This window comes from Ruditapes philippinarum, unplaced genomic scaffold, assembly GCF_026571515.1.
Source record: "Ruditapes philippinarum isolate M1 unplaced genomic scaffold, ASM2657151v2 ctg617_1_1_1_1, whole genome shotgun sequence".
Taxonomy (NCBI): Eukaryota; Metazoa; Mollusca; class Bivalvia; order Venerida; family Veneridae; genus Ruditapes; species Ruditapes philippinarum.
The window spans coordinates 129558-156622 of NW_026859650.1; the positions used below are offsets into that span (position 1 = coordinate 129558).

At 33.4% G+C, this 27065-nt stretch overlaps 1 protein-coding gene across 2 annotated transcripts; it reads right to left on the reverse strand.

The window, feature by feature from the left end:
• Window positions 1-9105: 9105 nt before the first annotated feature.
• LOC132757349 (solute carrier family 23 member 2-like) lies at window positions 9106-24919 on the reverse strand. Of its 2 annotated transcripts, none has more exons than XM_060748606.1 (11): window positions 24615-24919; window positions 19165-19319; window positions 17571-17659; window positions 17180-17259; window positions 15494-15675; window positions 14952-15072; window positions 12481-12637; window positions 12060-12313; window positions 11292-11571; window positions 10612-10707; window positions 9106-10053 (listed from the first exon to the last, which is right to left on the reverse strand). In XM_060748606.1, exons 1-11 carry the CDS (start codon window positions 24735-24737, stop codon window positions 9755-9757), a joined length of 1836 nt encoding a protein of 611 aa, XP_060604589.1. In that variant the 5' UTR covers window positions 24738-24919; the 3' UTR covers window positions 9106-9754. The 2 variants fall into 2 exon arrangements, with proteins under 2 accessions (XP_060604589.1, XP_060604590.1); XM_060748607.1 differs by having other exon boundaries at window positions 17180-17256; window positions 24615-24918.
• Between the last annotated feature and the right edge of the window lie 2146 nt (window positions 24920-27065).

The window sequence follows — 27065 nt, forward strand, 5'->3', positions numbered from 1 at the left end:
ACGATGTTAAGCGTGTAAATGACAAGTAACCAAGACAAACAAATAAATATCGGGGATTGTCCAGTGACAGGCGTAAATGCTTGTAAATAAAACACATTGACCAAAATAGGACTATTTCAGTCTGAGCGAAAGAGCTAAAAATTTGTATGTGAAAAAAATTGTCGAAATTTTTCTAAATATAGAAATACAAAACACAAATGCAAGGAACAAGTTTTAAAAGATTTTGATCAAGAAACAAAATTGTAAGGGCATCAACTGCAACAAATCTTGCATAAGTTGTAAATCATTCCAATCACCTGCCTGCCTGCCTGCCTGCCTGCCTCCCTTCCAGCCTCCCAGCCTGCCTATCTACCTACCTATACCTACTCACCTAAATAAATATATTTTACAATAAGTAAATTAGTCATCATAATTATGTCATTCAAACAATCAAAGTTATAATGATAGATCCGTATCTGTAATTGCTAAAAGTAATCAAACGTTTTTGAACATTATGAACATAATTAATCATATAAAATAGGAGTGATCGCTTAAACAGTTTTTTTGTTTTTTTGCGAAAGGTGGGGGTAAAGGGGAGGTGGATGGTGAAGAAAATAAATTAATTTAAGAAAGTTGTGGCTGATCGTTGTTTCCGTAAGCACGAAACTTTACACTCATTGCTTCGTACTGGTTGGTTCCAGGAACGGATTCGAGAATGCTTCAATAAACGCATAGCTTCCAACATAATCGAACTAAAATAAATTAGTATAAACGAAACTAATGATTCTGCAATTTTGTGAAAATTACTCAAGGCTCCATTGCTATAATTAAAGTTATACTCAGGCAAATGAATGAAATTAATGTTAAAATGATTTTATGTACTCAAACCATCCCTAAAATGACATTTTTTTAAGTCCCAGTATGAATTTGTAAAAATTCTATGTATTTTGGGTTTGAAGCGTAAATATATCTATATATGTTGAACGAAATTTAGACGCCGACAGAATTTTAAAACAAGTCATGTGATTTGAACAAATCCTGAAGGGTAAAATAACAGATATTGCGGATATTGTATGATTGAAACAAGTCTAAGTCATTCATTTGGTATCGTCTCTAACGTTTCCAGAGTTCACTGTAGGAAACCACCATTTTATTCTGATCAGGAGAAAAGTTTTGTTCCTATGACTGCCCTGTTTATTCATTTTGAGGATATTTACAGAATTATGAATGAAAAATTCAAAACGAAGAGATGAAAATTTTGCCAGTGTCTTCATTTAATCATTTAAGCAAGGGACGATATCCAAATAATTCGGATGCCATTGATGATATACCTATATAGTACTTTAATGTTTGTTTGATTTGCAAAATACATGCATATATAAATATCTAACTATTGTCCGGAACTTCATTTTTAACATACCCAAAAACTGAAGCTAACCAAGGATGAAAATAACACCACAAGAACCGCTTATCTATATAATCAGAATAAAAATCCTTGTGGCAGGTCTTAAAAGTGTCATAAACGATAATACGATTTTCAACCCGTTCTTTGAAAGACTGTCCGGTCACGTGTAGCTATCCTGTCTACAATAGTCTATGAAATAAAAAGGTCTATGCCATTTGGCATTTTCAAAATGTGCAAGTCATCCCGGATGTAGGTTAACTTAAGGTTATGTGAGGTTATGCGAGGTTATGAAATCTATACCTTCACATAACTCATATTGAAGTGACAGGGAAAAAAACGTTTTTGTCATATAGTACCATTTGTGTTAGTATAAGCATCTACGGTAATCATTATTATACTTAAAACACAATAAAACAACAGAAGGGGGAAACGGTAATGTTGAGGACGGAACATAAAACAATCGATACAATTTCCTTAAAATACATGTAGGCAGCAATATGCTTTGGAGTCGGGTCAACTTTATTATCCAGTTGTCATTTTTATTCGAATCGTGATTTGCAATAGTTTCTTTTTCAGGCACATGATTTATTTATGTACAGCGTTATACATTATGGATATTTTCACAAATTTCTCAAACAAAAAATGTTGTTATGGTTTTATATTTCTAAAATAGTCGTAATGGTCTTACATGTTTATAGAAATATTGTTATGATCGTACATTTCTAAGAATAGACGGTAAACGTTATGGTCGTACATTTCTTAGAATAGTCGTTTTTTTTAAAAAAAACAAAGATATAGTTATGGTCGTACTTTTCTACAATTAGGTGTTATGATCGTACATTTCTAAGAAAAGTCGTAATGGTCGTCCATTTTTTAAATGTCGTTATGGTCGTACATTTGAAAAAAAATTTGTTATGGTCGTACATTTCTAAAAAAATTGTTATGGTCGTACATTTCTAAAAAAAAATGTTATGGTCGTATATTTCTAAAAAAAATTGTTATGGTCGTACATTTCTAAAAAAATTGTTATGGTCGTACATTTCTAAAAAAAAATTGTTATGGTCGTACATTTCTAAAAAAAATTGTTATGATCGTACATTTCTAAAAAAAATTGTTATGATCGTACATTTCTAAAAAAATTGTTATGGTCGTACATTTCTAAAAAAAATGTTATGGTCGTACATTTCTAAAAAAATTGTTATGGTCGTACATTTCTAAAAAAAATTGTTATGGTCGTACATTTCTAAAAAAAATTGTTATGGTCGTACATTTCTAAAAATGTTTTTATGAGAATAATCGTTAAATAAAACTCGTATATGTTAATCATCAATACCAATTAATACAACGTTTAGCATTCTGCAATTTTGCAATTCCAGTAAAACAATTGCAATAACTCGCAATTTTAATGGCAATCATCTTTTCCCTTCTTAAAAAACAACAACAACAACAACAACAAAGTAATACTACTTATTCCCTTGTCTAGTATATTCTAACTATTAATTTATTTAAGAAAAAACATATAGTTTGCACAGATGGTCCTTCAGAACTGTCAGCTGTCTGCATTTTCTCAATAAGAGCTCGCCTCAGAAGAACAATTCTGTAAGACTCGTCTTTCGTTCTCATCCTTTTCCATTTTGTAGAAATATTTTGTTTGATGCTTATTTGTATGTACATTATATATACTTTTGGGAATACATATGTTTAAACCAAAAAAATAATCTAACATAAACATAAACAAGGTTAGCTTTTAGAAAAGCTAGTAGCGACTCACTTTGTAATTTTTTTCCAGGGGTGTGTTTAAATGTAAAAATGACAGTTCTGATAGCTGAAGAGACTTCAGCGAACATCAAAATAAAAGTGACATATAAAGTTATGGAAGTCAGTTCTCTCAGTTTAACAAAGAGGAATATGAGTATATGTGAAGATGCACGTAAACAGATAGAATGAAGTCCCTATGTCTATGCACATTTACTATGTGGCCTGTTGACCTTGACCAAAAAAAAATGTAAGATAGGTTGAATTCATAAAGATGTCTCTTTCAATACGAAGTTAAGTTGTAATATGTTATTTAGTTTTGGAATGAGTGACAGACACAAGTCCTTTACAGGAATATATTACTGAAGAACTCTCTTGGGTGTGGGCGAATTTAGATTCATGGGGCATGATTAACATCTGATTTGTACAAGTTCTCAAGGCATTGGTGCATATTCAATATTAAAGCTGGAGGCATTGAAGTTTATATCAATAACACTTAAGCATATTTTCCCTAAGCATTTTAATAAAAATTATGTCCACTTCATCTTGGTATGTGAAACATTTTAAACAAATGGATATGATGTAGATACATGAACAAAATTTTAAAGTGGTCAACAAGGCAATACCACATGCCAAATATTTAAGGTTTAGGCATTAATAAGGTATAAAGGTGTGCGTATGTGTTTCTATATAAGACATGTCCTTGACCTATGTGTAGAACAATATGAACAACTATGAAAGAGGACTCATGTAGTGTGGTTAATGTGCAGTCTTTGGTTTCATAGATACCATTTAAAGAGAAACTAAATTACACATTAGGGACAAAAGATGGATAGGGATCCCAATTCCTGTTTATACTCACCAGAGCACAACTTGCTCATAGTGAGCATAAAAGGGAATTATATTGTAAGAGGGCTTGGTATAATGATCATCTCCTGTACAAAGATTCAACGACAATAATCGTCACAAATATAGTTTATTCCTTTTCCCTATATATCTAATACTATCCCGGATCCCGGGCGTCCCGGATTCCGGGATTTTCCCCCCACCCTAAATACCAGAAAGGATAAAATGACCGGAAAAAATAAGAAGAAAAAATGCACAGAACCAGATGTACACTTATGTTAATTAACCAAACGAAAACTTACTACAGAGAAAACAGGTGAAATCGCTAAATCAAAAGTCAGTGTAAATATGATTTATTGAAAAGAATTCATGAAAACAAACATTTTAATCATCATTATATCTTTGCGCTCAAAGCAATACTTGCTGCTTTTTAAAAATGGCGTGAAAATTGAAGGTTTTTTGACGCTATGTAAGATTAAATTTGATTGGCTAAATAATTTTGGATTCCAGCCCTGCCAGATAAATTTTGTAGAAAGCTGGAAGCCAAGCTTCGATTAATTTTTTGGATGGATTCGGAGTTTTAGGTTGTTTCTCGGTAAAATCCTAACGTAATACCGGCATCATTTACTTATATGCGCGTTTGTTTGTATGTTCCATTTTACGCCTTTTTCCAACAGTATTTCAGTCATATAGGCGGGTAGTTTCCTAACCATCGTTCTTGGAGAGTTACACCAGTACTAGACTACCTTCCTCCGCGCTAAACTACCAAAGCATCTCCAGGGGATCTAACCCACGCCAGAGAGGTAACTGGATTAGAAGTCATCTACTCTAACACCTCGACCACGGAGGCGGTTAGAATGCATATAATACAACATTAGATGTGTAAGCGGTTGGACATTATATTCTTGCACGAAATTCACGCGTGGCATATAATAACCAACTATGATTCATACGCAGCCGCCGAATTATACCATTAGACAAGCAAAAACAACGGAGAATATGACAGTTCGTTTTATATTTCGTCGGCGCCAAATAAAAATATTTTTACAAGTAATGATTTGCACATAAATGTCAATATGAAGATAAGAAATGCATTTGACCTTTTTGTTTGTTGCTATTTTTGTAACTGCTTTTGATATCTTCATTAAACCCACGCAAATAAACCAATCACTTTATTTAACTCTAAATCACTAATTGACGACTTCTATAAATAGACAAAGGTCACCTTTGGACAGCGGTTGTTTGATGAAGTGTGTTTCTCTGTAAATCGAGAAAATATTACCCTGACCAGCCATTTTCTGTTAAAAGGGTTAAAATAAAATTTACAAATTAACTACTTATTTTTTACAACTGCATTTCAAGTGATGTATGACATACACTAACCTTTTCTGGCATTTTCACTAGGACCGAGTGGTCATCAAGGAACTTGCCCCTGACTTATGTTGGCTCAAATCTTGCCAATGATTTTGAAAATCTCCATATGACCGTTATATTATGGTTCTGCGAAATAAATTGAACATAATAAATTAATTGGTTAGCAATTTGTTCAGTGATCTTAAGCATGTGTTTGTTTTGTTATATGCATTATCCTTAATTATTATAGCATACTAGTACATAAACTTAAATTGTAAAAGAATACTTAAATATTATGTCACTAAAGAAACGTATATCTAGGTGTTCTAAATCTTGCTTCTGAGGAAATTTATATTGAAAGTATCGCGGCGATTTCATCACTTCTGTGCTTCGTCTACGGTATAACAAAGAATTAAATATTTGAGCATTTTTTTAAAAGGGGGGGGGGGCAAATGTCATCCCTTATTTTCTTTTAATACAAAGATATGAGAGGGCAAATGTCCGCCACTGAAAAATGGTGCAAACGTCACGTGGGCAACTGTTCGTTGAGGAGGCAAATGTCCGTTTACCATGTATTGTATGTAATATAGGAAATATGTTACAAATCTGTACGCACCATCAATTCACTCATTTTTGGGACAATAATATATTTAAAAATGTATTAACCAATAACCTAAATAATGTGCAAAACTAGAGAATAAGACAAAACAAACAAATATATATGTCGCTTATACATTAGTTGTATAATGTAAGATGTACAGCATACAATTTCCCGCCTTAATTACGTTATTTGATAGCCCAAGCTAATTGACACTAATTGGTACATAATGTTATATTTTTGACATTGATGACGATTGTCAATCATTTAGGTAATTTATACATTTAAACACTGTAATAAATGTAAAAAAGACAACACACGATGCTTACAAAATGCGTGTATCTTCCAGCGATATCGCCTTCATATGTCATCGTCTTCAAAAAATATGCCCAACAACTACAATATCCATGCATGCATACGCGTCATGCATAAAATAGTTCGATGCTTTTTAAAAAATATCAGCAAAAGAACTTTCAAATAATATATAAAAAAAAGCATCAATTTCTTGAATGCCGTTTCACAGAACTACTGAACAAACTTGTGGAATATTTGTGACACAATATGCTACAGCATATTTTCATCAAAATTTGCCGCCTAGATAAATTTATGCATGCGTAACATGAAAAGTAAAAGAGCTACAATGGAATTGTATATACTAAAGGAATTGGTAAATATTTGCCTGGCACATGGTATATATTTATCATTTAAATGGCAGCCAAATGTATTAACATAAGTCGCTTAGCCAATGAGATAATAGAGGTCACCGGATGTTTCTTGCTCAATCTTCTTTCGTCAAACGTCGAATGAGAAGATAATTATTCCCTACGGTCTGGAGACCGCAGGGTATTGGTACGCGTTTAACTTTTGAGGCATGGAGGAGCACGTGACCTGTTTTCGGTACATGGAGGAGCATGTGATCTGTAAACCGTACATGATTGGTTAATTGACCTTTTCGAAAACCTAGCTAAATACCGTTTGCCGATACGTTACGGATTTACCTTTAGGGAATTAGTCCGATAAAAAACTATTACGTGATATTTCTAATTTTCTATAATTATTTTACCGTTTAGGGTGAAAAAACATGAATGATGTGTTTGAAAATTATCAATGTTTCTTTAAAATCTATCTCAAATTTTACAAATACTGAAAATCTACAAACTTAAAATATTCGTAGTGGCATCTGCCATGATAAATAGAGATATTTTCTGCGTAAACTTGTGTGTTTACTTTATTTTTTTTTGCTCGGAATAATTCATAAAATGGTAGGCCTATTTAATCATTTTCTTTAAAAGAAATAATTGTTTTATCTTCGGCCTTCTCCGGTCTTCAACGGTCATCAGTTTCCAAAGACCTTCTTCTATATTGATCGATTATTGTTAACTATATTCCTGATACAAACGTTTATTTATCCCCCCAACAATGTTGAAGATAGTTAAATGAAATATCTTTATATCATTAAAAATGCCTCGCAGGAAACCATTTTACTTGTTATTGATAATAGCCGAGTTATTCCGATTGGTTTCATGTCATGCTTTATATAGTACCAGTCTATAGTGACATGAGTAATGTTTACTTGTGTGCTACAAAAAGTAGTACAAATATCAACGCATTAACGTTAAATTAACGTGAATGTTATATCGTGTACACTTTTATATTCGATTTTCACCCTTTCCAATGTATTACACATGCGCTCAAACACCTAAGTAATTTATCACGCCCCCCCCCCCCCTCTTCTGCTTTATTTACTGTCGCTTGTGGTTGCCCATAATGCAACACATCACACATCATGCACAATTTTGTAATTTGGGTCACACACCATGTTCAATCATGTACTTATTGGATCACACATTTAGCATAATTATGTACTTATTCGAATATATTAGGTCACACACCTTTCACAGTCAGGTGCTTATTGGGTTACACACCTTATACTTTATGATATACTCATTCATTTTGGAACATCATTACTCTTTTACTGCATAATTATAATTATACAGCAATGCTGGGTACATGTATGCTGCACTAAACTTACGCTTTTGTATGAACATATTTGGCCTCACTCACATAACAAGTTAATTGCAGTAGTATTGTCACAAATATTCTGGGCATTATTTTTGAAGTATATTGATTTTTCATGAAGGAATAAGCAAAATTGTATGTTATATATACATGTACATGTAACTTGGTTATAAAGTAAATTGGTTTTTAGTTATAGAATATATTTTACAAGTATCATCATGTTTTTAAATGTCTCCTATAAATCTATCGAGATTGGTCCAACATGTATTTTAATATGATTGAATATTGTGATGTATTGTATATATGACATGCTTGGAATGAGACAATAAACTATTAAACTCTTAATGCAATGTACCCTTGTAGTTCCGTTGTTGTTTTTTTCTGTGTAGTGCAATTCCAATGAAACCTCGATTCTTTTAAGGCCTCATCCGAATGAACATTAATAGTGTTAGTTTAAGGAGCGGGGGATAGAACCTGCGACCCCTTGAATTCCTTGTACTTATTTAAATATATTATTATCCCCACCTCACCCCACACAATAAACAAACAAATAAAAACACTAATACTGGCATACTGAAAGCTTATTTTTTAACAATTCCGTGTAAAATCATTCAAGTTCGTTAAATTATGTACATTTTGTTAAAGTATGTTTATTTATATATAATAATATAATACCGGTATATTTCAAAGTTAATATAAATTCATTGCACATGATCTACATTCCTGTATACCGAAAAGTTAAGCTATATACAAATATAAAATGGATGTGCAGGCTGGCCTGTCTCCGTCATAGGCACTTGTTTTCGGGATAAAAAGCCTTTTGAGAGGTTTATAGAACTCAAATTTTATTGAATGTAACGATTTTTAACGTAGATGTCTCCATTCTAAAACCGTCATTTTCCCGATATTACTAAACAATTGAGACATCTACGTTAAAAAAAATTGTTACATTTAATCAAATTTTAGTTCTATAAATCTCTCAAAAGGCTTTTTATTTGAGAGGTCATCAGACCTCTCCACAGTGTTGAGAATGATTGCTGGCGGCATCCTTTTTTGCGTATCAAATTGAAGCTAATGCATTGTATTTCAAGCCTTAAAACATTAGAATCAGTCTACAAAAATTGTTATGCGCATGCTCCGCCTCACTTAAACGAAAAATAAACATCGATGTGAACAAATCGGTACCAGGAAAAATCGGAAAATATCATTTATGTTACTAAAACACTACGAGTAATGGTTCATTCCGTTTTTAATCCTTTATAACTGTATAAATCGATACTTGTTGTCTGAATAGCGTTTTACTATTTCGTGTTTTGAAAATTAGGAACAGTGAACATTAAAGCACCATGTACTATTATATGACCAAGTGAACAGTGTACCGAAAATTTGCTGCTACTTTCACCTTTGAACTGGTATGACTAAATAACGCAACGGAGATTTTTTGGCGCAAATGGCGAAAATGGAACAACTTTTTCTCAAGTTTGATTTTCTTGCCACATTGTGGTTGAAGGCATGCAGCAGTATATATTGTTTATTCCAATCAAATGATATATACATTATTAATGTAAATCTGGGATTTAAAATTGTTTGATTTACATACTTTATGCTCGTTTTTGAAAATCTCTGGTGCCTTTTATATCTCCAAATATTTTCAAAATATACAAATCTTCAACAGCTGCAAAAAGACCTCTCGCATGCTTCTTTTTAAAGAAGTAAACTTGTCCCACTGGTGGCAAAGGTGTGCAAGCATTACTCAAAGTCTTCTTGAATTTTCTGCGGCACTGCTATTCCAGCATTACTCAAAGTCTACTTGAATTTTCTGCGGTACTGTCTTCATCAAACGCTGCTTTGTTGTCGTACCCGACTTCAGTTATATTCTCTTGTTTTTTATTTCTGTGACAGCAAGAACAATTAAACTCTATATTTTTATTGAACACGGGTGACACAGGGATATATGTGCAGCAGTTAATTTTTCTAAGATACTTTGTAACGTAGGGATATTCGTACATTTGTAGGGCAGTGCTGTCTGCTGTTTCGGTGTCGTGTGATGATGAAAGACTTTTACGCCATGCGATTATGCCCCTTTCTTCATCTGTGCCTGAAAAGATCCGGTATTTTATCTTGATTTGCGGTTTAAGAATATAAAATTGAAGCCCAAGAAGAAAACAATGTTATACAATACCTTGGATATCTTTTTTGTTTGTTTTGTTTGGATTTACGGCACACCAAGGCAATTTAGGTCATATGGTGCCGAAACAGTAAAAAATGATTTTGGCTGACCTTGGGTGTAAAAAACTTAAAGCAAGTGCATGTGTCAAAACCACCTCACCGGCTGGAGCTAAAAGATGCACAAACTTCAATTATTCAAACCCAATTAGTCGCCTTTTACGATCACGAAGGGATAAACCGTGGTTGCAATTCGGATGATTCAACCATTAAAGGCAACCACTCAGCCACTAGGGAAATAGATATCTTTATTCTCGACTAAAATTAGATTTGCACATCTTTCTGTTTGAAGTTTTCAAGTTTATTTGTGTAAGAAATTCAAATTTTATGTTTATATGCTTTAAGACCTCAGTGGAGTCAAACAAAACAAAACTGAATATTAAGTAAATGTAATTTGTGAATGACAGGTAATCACATGAAATAGGTATACCTGGGACAGTGTTGTCCAGAATAAAACCAACGACGCCACCAACAAACATAGCTGTCCCTAATAACACTTTTATAACCTGGTCTAACTCGCTGTTTCCTGAAATATAGTTACGTATATCAATGAATTATAGAATCATTTTTCCCACTCTCTTTTTCCTTTTTTATGACCGATAAACATATACTATTCAAGTTTGTCCATAAGATAAATAATTTTGGGGTGCATACTAAACGCAATAAATGCAAAACGCATCCGGAAATGGTCCTTGCATTGTGCAAAACTGGTCAAGTAAAAAGTATCATGAGAAAATATGCAAGTTTATGCTGAAAAAATTTCTCGGATTTGCAGATGGGTGTTGAACCGGTTATATAATAGGTCATTTGAAATGGACATCTATAAGATTTAGAGAGAAAAAACTTCTTAGAATGTCTCATACAACGTTTTGCATGTGACTCAAGATCTACTGATTTTGATACAGAAAAAGAAATGTTTCATTAAATAAGAAGAATAAATGAAGAGTATACGGACAAAAATTGAAAATACACAAAGTGAATGAACACCGTGTTTAACCGTAAATACAGTTGTGTGTATCACTTGTGCACTAAAAATGTTTAAGAATCAATCAGAAAAAATAAGATTCATGGTGTATAATTTTAGATAATAACTACATACATGTAGCATACCTGTATCAATTAATGCCGCATTTTCAGGATTACTTATGTACTGTGGTATCATCAGGCCAAGTATGAGTGCCGTTCCTAAAATTGTTAGATTTCTTGTCGAATCCATGTCAATAAACTTAAGAGTAGATAAACCGACAGCAGAAACGATCCCAAACAGTACTGTCAGTGTCCCGCCAATGACCGGATCTGGAATCAGCGTCAATGCGGCCCCAAATTTCCCAACCACACCGCAGAAAACTAATATAAGCCCTGCTGTCAGGAAGACGGCCCTGCTTGCAACCTATAAACACATTATTTGGATCAAACTATTGTTGAAAAACAAATTGTTTTTATTAAAATAAACAGATTGTTTTGTTGAATAAAATATGCTGTATCTTTTATACATAAAGAAAACTATAAGAAGTGGCGTATTACAGATTTTTGTTTTGTTTTTCTTAAGTTTTCGTTTTGACAAAGGAGCAGTGACTTTTTGGTGTAGGTGTTCCGCCTCTCAAACTAGGGATAGTGAGTTTGAGTCTTATTGGAATTACGACCATGTTTCCTCATAGGTTGGTTTCAGGAGGCACTGTCGGGAGTGGTACAAGTACAATGTAATCTAGTTTTCTGAACTGTCGGACTTAAATAGATAACGCATAACTTTATTTTAATGTTAGATGGAGAAAGATTAACCGTTTGTATAACATTATTTGAATGAAGTTATCATTGTCCATGATGACGTTGAGTATGACGTACAAATTTATTTAAATGTCTCTGCCTCGCATATCATACCTTTGTTATACCTATCGCCCCGACATTCTGGCTATATGAGGTAGTCCCGTGTCCAGAACCAACCATGCCAGAGACGATGCTGGACAATCCCTCCATGGCGATACCGCGGTTGAGGGCATGTGCTGGAGGCGGGGGAGCACCGGATATACGGGCAGCGGCGTAGTAGTCCCCCACCGACTCGATGATAGACGATATAGTTGCCGCCAGGAATGCAACATAACCGGCTGCGCTGACAGTCGGAATACCAAACTGAACTAGAAATATGAAAATTTTATTGCGTTGTTTAATTCAATGAAATAATCCTGATTTGTATGTCAGTTTATACAATTCTATTGATACATTATAAATGAATTATTGAATGAAAATGTTTAGTTATTTACCTTAATGTATGTTGCTTAAAACAATATATGCCTGTACTTACAAGGATACGGCCAATAGAACCAAGGTGCCCTTTCTAGAATTTCTAATCTTGAATCTGTCCTTGCCATGTAACTTGGTATTGTAGAATTGTTCGGGAAAACGTCAGTAATTGTTAAAATATGGCAAAACAACCAGCTTATGCATATGCTTAAAATAACCTGTAAAATGATTTAAAGAAAGTGTAGCTTATGCTATAACTACTTTAGTATTTACGTACAAATACAAACGGAAAAGTTTAAGTTTTATTGATATGCATAACATATTTTAGCCAACTTCAAGCTAAGCGCATGTGTCTAAACAATGTCAGACATTTGAGCCGCGTCATGACAAAACCAACGTAATGCGTTTGCGACCAGCATGGATCAAGACCAGCCTGCGCATCCATGCAGTCTGATCAGGATCCATGCTGTTCGCTTACAAATCCTATTACAAGTAGAGAAACTGATAGCAAACAGCATGGATCCTGATCAGACTGCGCGGAGGCGCAGGCTGGTCTGGATCCATGCTGGTCGCAAACCCACTATGTTGGTTTTGTCGTGACGCGGCTCAAATTATGTAAATAGTGTGCGATGTCATGACTGGGACATTTAGAATGTTAGCGAGGAATCAATATCGTACGGTGTTCCGTTTGGACAATCGTGATATTTTATTTCGTCCTTACCCGCGATGCAAAATGGTACGATGGTGAAAACGCGATGGTACGATTATGAAAACACGATGGTACGATGGTGAAAACACGATGGCACGATGGTGAAATCGCGATGGTACGATGGAGAAAACGCGATGTTATATCACCATCGTACCATCGCGCCATCGTGTTTTCACCATCGTAACATCGCACTTTCACTATCGTACCATCGCGATTTCACCATCGTACCATCGCGATTTCACCATCGTACCATCGCGATTTCACCATCGTACCATCGTGTTTTCACCATCGTGCATCGCGGTACAGACTAAATAAAAAATCACGATTGTCCAAACGGAACACCGTACGTTTTCACCATCGTACCATCGCGATTTCACCATAGTACCATCGTGTTTTCACCATCGTACAATCGTGTTTTCATCATCGTACCATCGCGTTTTCACCATCGTGAATCGCGGGTAGGGACGAAATAAAAATCACGAGTGTCCATACGGAACACCGTATAATATTGTCGAGCATAGCCGAAGTTCTCTGAAAGACACAATTTAAGTGGCACAAACTGGACACCGACTAATAGGATATTATAAAATAATATTGTTTCGGAGTAAAAACTGTAACTAATTTCATTTTGGCCAGAACTCTCACAGTACTAAGCCTATTTGGAAACTATGGTGGCTGATTTACGCAATGTCGTAAGTTTGACTTTGACACATTTTCGTATTTTCGCATTTACGTTTTCTCAAAGCGAAGAAGCAAAAAAGACATGGCATAAATCACCCACCATATAAAACTGTGATAGTTATTGTGGCTGATTTAAGTAATTTCGTTTTTCGCAAAAATACGTATCTTTGTGTTTTTTATTTTTTTTAATGTGGTATTATATTTTATCAATGACAATATGACGTAGGTTTACTAACAACAAAATATCTAACTTTATTTCACACATTAAAAAAATATAAACAATGAACTTTCACCTTTTGCCCCACGTCTTGTTCCAATACAAATCGTTATTGAATCCAGTCTTATCACTTATCAATTTAGCCTCGTTTTCATTTCCAGAGTCCAAACAAAATCATATCAAATCTATATCACACACCATATAGCCAGAGTCAAAAATGTTATTTTCAAATCGATATCGCACTCCGTGTAGCCTCTTTTTCATTTTTAGAGTCCAAAAAATCTTTATCTTTGAAAATGCATATCATACTCCATATAGCCTCGTTTCATTTTTGTGAGTCAAAAATCGATATCAAATCCTGATTGTAATTAAAGCAACCATATTCTGTCATATGTCAAAACATGCTGATGTGAAATGCACTGTAAAAAGTTCATTATACACTATTGAGGAAAATACTGATTCTATTGGACTCGTACAAGGCTGCAAAACCTATATCAGACTCGGCTAGCGCCTCGTACAATATACAATGTAGTTTTAAAAGTTTGTCCGACAGAATTCAGTATTGTACTCAACACTGTATAACAACCTCACAAACAACCCTTTTACAGAATCTCTCATTTTGACTATTTCTGCTATCCTTCCGAAAAATCAATGATTAACTTTATACTAGTAATTACTTAAACTGATATTGAAAATGAAAGTATTGCCCAACCCGTTTGCTTTTGTTGTTTTCGTCATCTTTGTATATTTTTACACACACATGTATCTCGCAGCAATGAAATAAAATTACATGTACTATTTGCAATGCATTTAATTGTAAATAATACCCAACTGGTAAAAGGCAACACATGTACAGTGCTCCGATCCCAGTTGATTTTCATTATAAAACAATACGTAAAACTGAAAGACAATAAAGGTTTCTTACTGGAAATAGCTGGAATAGCGGATATCTAACCAGACGACAACCCCGCTTCCGGTTATAAGCCGGAAGTGGAATCTTAATCTCACGAAGATATAGCGAGAACACCAATGTCAGGCTCAGTGACCTTGAGAAATATAAATTTACGTAAATATAGTTAAATAACAACAAAAAAGCATATTGTACCAGATACGTCTGTTTAACTGCAGTAAAAGCATTTGTAATTAACAAAAATTGTAAAAAACAACGGGTAATCTTGTCATATCGCTCCACAGTTTTAATTACATCGTTGCAGTGCTCAAGTTTCATATCGAGTCTATATAATTACAAGTATCAAATGCTTTATTTTTTACTTAATGATCTCATTACTGTTATATAAATATATAATTATCAGAATTCTATCGTGAAAATGATGGTGAACACGCGAAAGAAAAAAAAGCGGGGAAAGGAGGTCGGATAATGTCTTACAAAAATGCGTTAACGCTATATAAATCTTTGAAAATCTGAATGGAGAACATACGAATAAAAAGGGGAAAATAATAACTTACAAGAATGCGATACCCCACTGGTACTTATTGAACTGAATAGCTACTCCTGTAAGAGACAGGCCTATCAATGATATGGTAGGTGCGATCGTCAGTGGTCCTATAAATTGTATTATTATACCCAGCATTCCCGTGCAGCCGAGCACCAGCTGTGTGATTGAAGCGACAATAAGGTTGCCTTGGATCTATGGAACGAAAAGTTTGTCAAAAGTCAGTCAGAATATTCTGGGAACTATATAAACGGATTATATAACAGTGATGTAATGCTGTTTTATTTTTTCTATTTTTCGATGTCAACATGTTAACTAACAATGATGTGTTTTTGTTTGCTGGTAAGATCTACATGTATTTGTTTGCGTGCTTGCGTGTTGTAATTTGCCTTTCGTCCAAAATCCATTGTTTATACAATATAATTATGATATTCTATCGCAACTTTACGATGCAAAAGTATACGCTAATTCAGTCTTTGAAAATATGATATTAAGATATAGACATCACGTAACTTCCAGCAAGCACGGTATGATTAGCAACAAGCGTGATGAAATTACCAGCAAGCATAATAACTACCAGCAAGCATAATAACTACACACATAACAATAAAAAAGGTGCCTCAGGGTTTTAGTGAATAAATTGTAACCTTAACCAGGCATGTGTTATTTTACCTGAATAACGTTCCACATGTACACAAATCTTATAAGTGTGCATGAATAAATCTGTTATAATGTGAGTCTATATTGACCCTATCATGCTGGAATTTTCAATGACATGGTATGATATTCCATTTATTTAATTCCATAACAAACACAAATTTAACACACATACCCAATTGCTTTTATTGTGCATAAAATGTAAATGTCGCTAATTTATTATATCTGTGATCTCTATTTTAATCAACGCGCATGCTTATGTTGACTTTGATAACAACATAGCTGTTTGATTTCATTGTACATTTAATTTTGGGATAGATTTTAGTCTTAAGAAATCTTGAAATATCACCAAAATCTATAGACCTTAATGTGAAAGAAGCTGTACGGAAATATGATAGAAGCTATACGGGGTGAATGAACCGCCTCATAAGAAGTTTTGTCAATGGCCACAAACCATCGCCTACGCATATGCGAAAAGTGTGCAACAGGGAATAAATCTAAGATTGGGTCAAATCCATGCGATAACGCTGCCAGGTTGAAATCAACAGTCAGGGTGGAGATACGATATTAGAATAATTTTCAATGATACATTTATTTTGCGACATTGGCTCATAACGCACATTTACTGGGCATGTTTGCTAAATTTGTGTTTCTTTTGAACTCAATACATGGAATATCAGATCATGTCTCTCAACTGAATTTATTGAAAATTTCAGCATGATCATACCAAAATTGACAAACATAAGATATTATATTATTACATTGTACATGCACACTTAGTGTATATGTTTTTTGTTTGTAGCCGACATAATCATGATTTGTATTGTGATAATACATAAATAAGGAGAACGGTGGCCTTGTGGTTAAGGTGGCTGCCTCTCGAACCCAGGGATCGTGGGTTCGATCTCTGCTCGGGTCACGATCATGTTTCCTCATATCGCAACAGTACTTGTTTGTTCCAGGAAGCGGAGTCGAAAGTGATTAATATAAGTTCAATTTCAGTTTGACTTTAAGTTGAAAATGCAACTGGACTGTACATCACCTCTCTCATCCGACTTTGCCATATCTCATCCCCGTCTTGTACCCCACTTGTATCATTTAGTGGTCGCTGCTCAGAGTCTTAAAATGTAGTATTTTTTCAAATTTATTTTGTTTGTAGATGAAAATATTTGAAAAAAGGATAAAATTATGTTTAAATGCAGAATATTTCTGAATGTTAACTTAAATAGACCAATGAAGAGTCCGTATGCATTTAAATGAAAATGTGAATTTTACTAACATATTGTATTGCTGTTTATTTATATATAATAAAATTTAACTAATCTACACTGAAAACGCAAATATGCACCGTTGTTGGGACAGCAAATGCCTCGTAGACAAAGAATGTTATGAACTCCAGACAAAATGTGAAACTTAAAAAGTCTAAAATATACCGGATTCCGGACACCGCCATTTATCAAGTGCCATCATTGCAACAATGGGGGCAATAAAGGTGTGAGAACCTCCTTGAACAATACCGAGTCTGAAATAAAATCCGTACAAGCTAAATATTGACCAAAGACACTGTAAAATGCCACAGAAACTAATTACATGTGTTTTATTCCAGCTACCAAAATATGTTTTTGTACAATGCACATTGTAATAGCAATTTGTATATTTTGCAAGTTGGGTTTGTCGTTTAAGGTCTTAATTTGGGTAATTCCAGTATCATTCCCATGGCAATAATACATGCAATGCTGACGGTGGTGGTGTTCCTCAGGATCACGGCAGTTAGCCACACTGAATTCATGATTATGACCAAAGGAAAATGATAGATATATGCAGACTTTTAAATATATTTGAACCGCGCCATGACAAAACCAAAATAATGCGTTTGCGACCAGCATGGATCCAGACCAGCCTGCGCACCAGCGCAGTCTGATCAGGAACCATGCTGTTCGCTGTCAGTTTCTTTACTTGTAATAGGGTTTGTAAGCGAACAGCATGGATTCTGATCAGACTGCGCGGATGCGCAGGCTGGTCTGGATCAATGCTGGTCGCAAACGCATTATGTTGGTTCTGTCATGGCGCGGCTCATTTATATATAGCCCTGTGATGTATGTTTATACAGCTCCATATCCCTTTTTTAGTTACAAAGTTTTATCAACTTTATTTTACTTTGCATTTTTAAATATTAATGATCTTTTTTATTTCTGTCATTAACTGTAGCTAAAAAGAAAATGATATATAAAGTGGAAACCTTAAGACGGCCAAAAATTCCCCCTCCCAACCTCAATGTAGTATCGGCTTAAGCAGAATTTAACATTAAACATAAAAAAGTGTAAAATTGAATTCAAAAACGTCCACTGAAGTCAAACTCAGAGTAAAACTAAAAGAAGTGCTTCATATCTATTTCTATAAAACCAGTTAAGCTTCATCAATTAACTTGAAAGTACTCGGTTCCTATGATATCACGGGTTCTATGATATCACGGTATTTACGTTTTCTGTGACTGCTAGTTAAAGCAACTCAGGATAATATTTTAAAAACGGGCACACTAAATTCATTTTCATCTGCCAATAAATTCAATTTTGTAAATAATGAATGTATTCGTGATAAGAAAAATATTTTATAAAATCGTCATATTTTTACACAGTCAATTAAAATATGTTATAATTACATATACTGACATATCATCTGTTTATATAGTTTGAATGTTGAATATATCATAATAACCTCCTCTGAAATTACCCAAAATGGCAGACATTGGAAATAGTTTTAAAAAATGATATTTAATTAGATCTTTTGAAATAATTTTTTGACAAACAGTTTTGGAAAAGGTTCACTTATTAGATAAAAGAAAAATATCTGTCATGTATAATATTTATATTTTAATATTTTCCTATAAATGTTAAGTACCGTGATATCATAGTAGTCCGGGCTACTTTTTAGTTATTCAGGTTCAAACAGATAGAACTAACTATGACAAGCAAACTTTTGATTTTTAAGTAGCGGTAATTGGCGAGGTGTTCCGAATGTTTTATTTACCGTATACCAAACAAGCACTGGAGAATGGTGGCTATTCCACACATGAACATGGTTATGCTGAGCAGAGTTGACGTCACATCGCCACTGCTGGCACACAAAAGTCCGGACAGGATGAACGGAATAGATAACGTTCCGCCAATACACATGATAGCTTGCTGAAATAATGAAATGAAAAGTCAATCGGTAGATATCGACTTATCTCGGGTATAATCCTACCCGAACCCTCCCATCTTGGTTCCTTCCGAAGTAAATTTTGTCACGTGAGAAGGTGATTTCCACTGTGACGTCATTTTTTTTTTATAGAAATACCAATATGGCGACTCGCTTTCAGATTCATAACGGCCCGTTATCCTTTACCTAAATTGTTGCACGCTAAAACACTGCAGTGAAATAGAATTAGACGATGATTCTAAAAAGCACGTGCAATATACTTCACTTTATTACATATCTAGCTTGTATGTACATATATCATATATAGAAAAATATATGCATATAAGTATAAAACACAAATGAACGATAATATCAAATGATTAGATTATAGGATAAAAACAACTAACTTTTTGATAATAATATGTGATTTATTTGAAATAATACACCTTTTTTAAACATGAAACGTTCGTTTTTTGCTGAGATATCAAATTTGCTGCATACACAGGTGTTCGGCGCGTTGATTGGTCACTACCCCCGGGCCAATAAATGCGCCGAACACCTGTGGCTGCACACTTCAAAGACAAGCCCACACATCATGCGATGCTGACGTCATAAATGAAAAATACACTGCATAATCATAATATAATAGATCTACTTTGAATACTTTAAACAGACCTACTTATAATACAAATTCATATCTACCCTACAAAGGGGAACTAATATAAACTGGTTAACGTTTTAAAAAGTATCAATTTACATTAAAATATACACAACAGTTTCTTATATCATATGTATGGGCATTACGATGTTCCGCCAAGATAGGAATAAATAATTCGCGCATGCGCTTTCTGCGTAAGACGAAAAAAAAGTATATGAATTGAAAATTTACATAGAAGAAAAAAAAAACTGATATAATTTATTCAAGGTATACTATCAGCTTAATGCGGAAAGTAACTGTGTAAAAGTAAACAAAAAAATGTTATTTCAGTACCGTGACGACAATAATCTGATTTATGAAAATTCAAAATATTAAAGTAAGATAGAATCTAGTATTACTTAAAATATGCTTAAACATGTTTAATGTAGTTACACATTAACAGTCTTCCAGAAAAAAAGAACGGTATTGTTCTTCAATTTTGAATTATTTTTATGTGAATTTGAAGTATAATAGAAAAATATCGAAATGATAGGATATTAATATTTCTCGGTTACTGGTATAAGTTTTATTTTAATAATATCTTGTCAGTGTTTTGATTGCAGATACATGTAGTTCTTATTTATTGAATTTAATGCTAGCTATGGAACACATATCCACATATGTATCACAATATGCAATTTGACCATTATTCCTTTCACCTGTTGCTGATTTCCAAAGTAATGATCAAATAAGGGCTTGCGTGCATCTTTTTCATCATTACTAGTCAATATTTGTTTGACACAGAATGAATTGGTTATCATAAAGGAACTTTATAAGGGTCGAGTAACATTTCGATTTTTTACAATAATAGTTTATATCCAACAAAAAAAATAACTCAAAATTGTAATAGACTTACCGTTCAATATTGTCATCATATGGGAGTTTAACCAACATATGTTTTACCGGACATAACCGATGCACATTTTGGTGAACCATATGAAGTTGGTTCCCGGCGCTAACGTAACGTTCTTTATAAATGACATAAGATTGTCATTATAACGTTCATGATAATAAAACCACGCGGGAAACCAGCCAACATAATAAATATTTGATGAAACTTGCAAAGCTAGTTCATTTCTTAAAGGCCAATAAAGCCTCAGAAATGCTAAAAAAAATAATTCAAAAGCTTCTTAATTTTAGGGCACTGTTATAGTTTCTAAATTTAATTATTGGCCATAAAGCTGTGACATATTTCGCTTCTTTTGCGTTTTAGCAATGAGTACAGTTATAGTGATTTAGTATTTGGTAAGGGAGTCCAAATACTACCGTGTTTACATTCAGCTACCATTATTTGAAAATATTTTACATTATATTTAGTTTCTTCAGAAGATAAACATCTCACATGTTTAAAATACATTATTGCAACATTATAAAACACATTTTGCCCTTTCTGCAGAATGAAAACAGAATTACATTTAGAGGCATAATGTGCCTTTCAAACTGGTTCGGTGAAATGTTGCGCATCATAATCTTGATTTATAGTGACAGTGCATTTTTACTTTTAACTGAATTTTTAACTACAGTTTTCATACCATTGTACAGTCGACTCCGCTTATAACGAACTCAATGGGACATTTAAATATCTTTCGTTATATCCGAAGTTCGCTAAAAGCGAAGTAGCAACAACTTGCTGATGTAATTTTTTCAAAAGCGTCGCTGCAAAACATAAAAGCGGACATGACTCCACATTGGCGGCATAGGTTTGATATTTATTGTTAGAAGATATATGGCACTTACAGCGTTTTGTGCACAAGTTGAGGAAAATGTATTTACATTTGATACAATTTATTAGAAACATCATTAAAGTTTCTCTGTCATTTATTATTATAGCGTTCGAATTGCTCCATCTGACATGAATAGATAACTTAAATCATTTATACATATAATAATGCAGTGCAAAACCATAAAACGCAATGCATTTTGAGTCACAATATGATAATTATATGTTATCTCATATATGTGAAACTTTTGAATGTTTGCGGCAATGATGACTCGTATAGAACCAGGATCTTAGCCTGGGATACTCTTACACCTTGATAACCTCGCCACGTGATAAATATAATTGTTATAACTTTGTTTTTCAACAAACAAGCACATTTTCACCTAGTGGTATAGGAGCGGGACAGGATGTGTGATTTTTTTTTTGTAAGTTGGTAAACTTTTCAATGTTTTCCAAATAATCTTAGGTAACATTTAGTAGGCAAAATCTGCTTCAAAACGTTCTTTTTACAAAATTACTTTGTTTGATTGGGTTTTACGTCACACCGACACGGTATAGGTCATATCGCTACGGTGGAGGAAGGCCTCAGGTGCCCTTCCGTGCATTATTTCAGGCACGAACGGGCACCTGAGTAGGACCACCGACGTTCCGAACAAACTTACAATAAAGGTAGTTAGAATTGTATTGGCCACAGGACACTGACTTGGGGTAGATTTTTCAAAAATTGTTTAAATATCAACAAAAATAGATAAAACATATAAGATGTAAAAAAATTATAATGCTGATTTCCAGCCATTTTTACTTTAAAATTTAAGTGAAGAATTTCACTACTGTTGCGGGGTAAAAAGACTATGTTTTGTTTACCTGATTCAGGACCTTTTTCCATTTTGATACAAAATTTTTGTAGTGTAATGTAAAGTCATTAAGGACGTTTTCGGGAGTTTTCATGTAGACATGTAGGCAAAATTAAAACTGTTCTATAGAATTTCTTTTCACTTGGAATGTTGTTAGAATATGATAAAAGAAACATTCTTAGAGAAAAAAAATTGGGATCACCGTTCTCGTGTTTTGAGCTATCTGCCCCTGAATGAGAATTTTCTACTTGTTTGAGGTAATTTAAAGGGCATATAACTTATACATACGTAAATAAATCAACGTTTTTACTTCTGGATAATGTTTTTCTTTTAATTGTTGAATACAAAACAAAATTACATGCAATTTCTTACATCGTTAATTTTATTTCAATGAAAATAAAGGTTCATAAAAATAGGCCAATTTTTAAAAAATGCACAGGCTAAGTGAAGAAATGGGAAAAAACTATCCACTCAAATTCATTCCTGAAATTTTGCATAGTGACTTAAACGAAGGTAAGCTTCATGAAACTAAGAAGAAAGAAATGGATTGTTTCGTTTCATTGTAAATTATCTGCCCTTGAATTTAACAAAAAAGTCCAATTCAAGGGCAGATAACACGAAAATGAGAACGGCGACCCCAATTTTTTCCGTTAAAAATGTTTCTGTTATTATATTCTAACAACATGCCAAGTTTAAAGAAATTCTATTTAACAGTTTTAATTTTGCCTATATCTCTATATGAAAACTCCGGAAAACGTCTTTAAACTGAACGTTGTTTGAGGTGAATATATAGAAGAAGATAATTAAGATATTGCAAAAAGTACTCCAACCAAATATACTTACCAAAACATTAATAAAAAAAAATGATAATTGAATTTTACAAGAAAATTATTTTGATACTGCTTTTAATATATATCATTTATTTTAAATTTAGTTCGATAACCTTTTAACATAACATAATTTTTTCCCTGTGTAGAAAAAATATCCTTGATGCGCCAATAAAATGTCCATTTTTCGTCATGTTATCTTTCAAAACATTTATTCCTGAAATGAAATAGCTCATACAGCACTTTAACCAGCATTACATTTTTTTTTCAGGAATATGTTTACTTTTTTAGATCATTCGTGAGAAAGTCAACCTGATTACCGTTTGAAGGTGACTTTTGTGTTTTGTCACATAAATATGTACATTAAACAGATTTAAAACAATATATTTTGCATATTCTGTATACCTAAGACATTTGTCAAACTACACGTGTTGTATAACAATAGAAGGAAGCTCTTACAATATTATTTAGCTACTTTTAACGAGATAACCGCCGTTGCTTCAGTGCTTCATTCACGAATTCGGCGTTACCTCGTAAAAATGGTATCAATTACGTTTTATCTGCTAAATTAAGTGTAATATGACACGCGTAGATTGGAAAATGTCTCAGGTACACCGCATATAAAAAATCAAAAAGTAATATGTAGTATTGTATTTAAAGATGTCAACGAATCTGAAAATCGCCATCAATACGCTACGCCAGTCAGGTTGTCATTTTCACGAATGATCTTAAAAAATAACATTTTCATGGAAATATTTTTGATGAGGTTTAAAGTTTATTTAATGTCTCAGCAACCGTATGCGCTAATTCATTTCTTCCAATTTGGTGAACAATGAAAATATTGGTCCATTTACTTATCGCGGTCCTCATTTTAGCCACCAAATTGCCCAATTCTGCGTTGCCTTTGCACAACTCCTGCGTTATTTGCACATTTCTGCGTTATTGGATATACACGGTGGCAGGGGTAAATAAGAATTTATTTGCCAGTAAAGCCTTAATTAACTAACTTTTTACCACGTTTTTTTACGACGGTTAGAATCATTGCACAGCATTTGAAAAAAAAATCGAGCTCAAAATGCTTTCGTCATATTAAACGTCATTATAATGATATTTTGAGCCGAATTCGTCTGCGCAACAGAAAAAGTCAATTGCAGCAAATTGTTAAGTAAAGCAAAAACTGCAAATGTGGCTTTGTAATTTACCTGAAGTCCAAACAAGAAGCACATTGGTAGCGAAGGAGTATCTTCCACACCATACAGAACATATTTAGACTTATCATTCAAGTTGCCGGACTTCTTTTCAGCTTCATTTAAATCCATTTTCATAGAAGATAAATCGGAATTAATTCTAAATCATCAAAATATACACACTCTTTTATATATTATAGCGGTGATTTAGTATGCAAAAATGTGTATCTATACTGTAGATAATACGTCATGCATTCATCACAAAATATGAGGTTGTGCATACACGTATACCCTGATATGTTATATAAACCTCATTTAATTAATGTTAACTGTGTTAGTTTATGTTACAGGGTAAATATCCATTATGCTCTGTCGCATACACTCTAAAATCATGGGCTATATCTGGGGCATGCATGATAAAATTGAATGAAAACAAGATAAAACTTCCTGATGCAACAATAAAAGACTTCAAAACGTAAAAAGTTAACATAAAACAAATTAAGACCCTGAAATCGCTCACCTGTATATAGGCCCGTGGGCCAAGGCCAATTTTAAACCAGGGTTATTTGAACAAACTTGGTAGACACCCACTAGAAGATGTTTCATGATAAATATCTAAGCTGTCACTTTGTGACATTAACCGATCGAAATAAAATATGGACTGTGACCGCACAGATGACACAATTTCTTTAAGGTTGACTATATCTGCAAGAGTTATCTGCTTTTTTTTATAGGGAAACGATTCTGTAACAAACATGATGCTGTGTATATAGATGATGCGAGTATAAACGTCAAGATTATCCATTGTAAAAACAACTTTTGTGCAGTATTATAAATCTATTGAAAGATGCTGTGGCTGAACTGTGTTTTGGTAAATTCAATGTGGCTTTCTGCCGTGATTCGGAGTGAAAACTGAGCATTTTGTTCTCAGTTGACCTAGTAAATGGACATACTACAGAAAAAAACAAGGACGCACATGTATTAAAAAATTAAACTTATATATTTAAACATCATAATACAATGTATATACTGGCATAATAAGCATTATATAATGTAAAAGGAATGTTTGCATAGTTCAAAGTATAACATGAATATACGAGTATGTTTGCATAATTCAAGGTTCAACAGTTAACATAAATGTATTGATGACAGCTTTTTTTTAACAGCCATGATTGTATCACCAATGTATATCATACCATTTATTGCATACACAAAGATAAATATTCAGAGATAAAAAAAATAAACATCTCCTTTATTTTTTAAATTTTACTTCATCTTCATCTTTTCTAAAAAACAGCTGATTTTCTTATCAAATAAATGGCATCTAAAAAAAAAGTTCAGTTAAAATGGGTTGTTAACTGAATCAGTTTCAAATTATGCTCTAACCAAAAATGTTTACTGGCAAGGTAAAAAAGGGGTTGCATCCCTACAATATCAATGTATAATTCGATATAAACAAATAAAATAAAGCATAATAAATTTAACCCTGAACATGCAGAAACCAAGTGACTTTGCCTTTACCATTAGTATGGAGACAGGCCAGCCTGCATGTGCATCAACGTTCTGACAAGGCTCTATACCACTGGCTAATAACCGTTTTGGCTAACTGAATTTTTCTATTATAAACCCCCAAAATGGATAATAAAAAGTTCCAAAAATGGAAACTAGACATGTCTGCAAAAGAATTTCTTAAACCCCCAAAATTGATAATGGAAAGTTCCACAAAATGGAAACTGGACATGTATGCTTAGGAATTTCTGTAGGTTAAGGGTTGAAATATAAAATGCTTACAAGATATGACTAAAGTGTGTACGGGACGGAATGAGTTTTACATTGTAAAAATGTTATCAATTATAATATTTCATTAAATATATTTAAACACGATACTTTACACTTCATCTTCTTAAAGCTATATTGTAAAAATATGTTTTAACATGTAGAACAAAATTATTTTCATGGTTTGGATATAAAGAAATATGTTTTAGCTAGATAGCTGGATAGATTCCTCACATGATTGACTCAAATGTCCCTGGCTGGAATCAAACCCATAGCTGTTAGGTACAAGTGGTTTTAAATCAACAACCATAACTACTGGACCACAGATGCACCACTAAAAATAGCAAATATAGCAAGGGTTATTATTTCATAGGAGAATCCTGATCATTTGACTAGTGCGGATTTTGCAAGACCTCAATTATCCCAATTGATGAAGCATATAATGCAAGACTGGTTCAAGTAAATCCACAAGAGCTAAATATAAATTATACATCAAAGTACCCACAATATTCAAATTATCTCCCTTTTTGTTTGTTATGTAAAAAAATTTGTCGAAATGAAGAATGATCTGCTGAAATTGACCCATTTTAACTAAAATAAATTACAAAAAGCTGAATACAAAACATTGTCATTGTTTAATCAGAGTCTATTTATTATTTTTTTTTGTAGCAATGTTTTCACACACTTAAC

Coding starts and splice junctions, on each gene's coding strand:
- LOC132757349 (XM_060748606.1), bottom strand. CDS start 24,737: ATGAAAATGGATTTAAATGAAGCTGAAAAGAAGTCCGGCAACTTGAAT. Junction 15,073..15,493: donor CAGTGGGGTATCGCATTCTT/GTAAGTTATTAT, acceptor ATATTTCTCAAG/GTCACTGAGCCTGACATTGG. Junction 12,314..12,480: donor GTTCTATTGGCCGTATCCTT/GTAAGTACAGGC, acceptor TCATATTTCTAG/TTCAGTTTGGTATTCCGACT.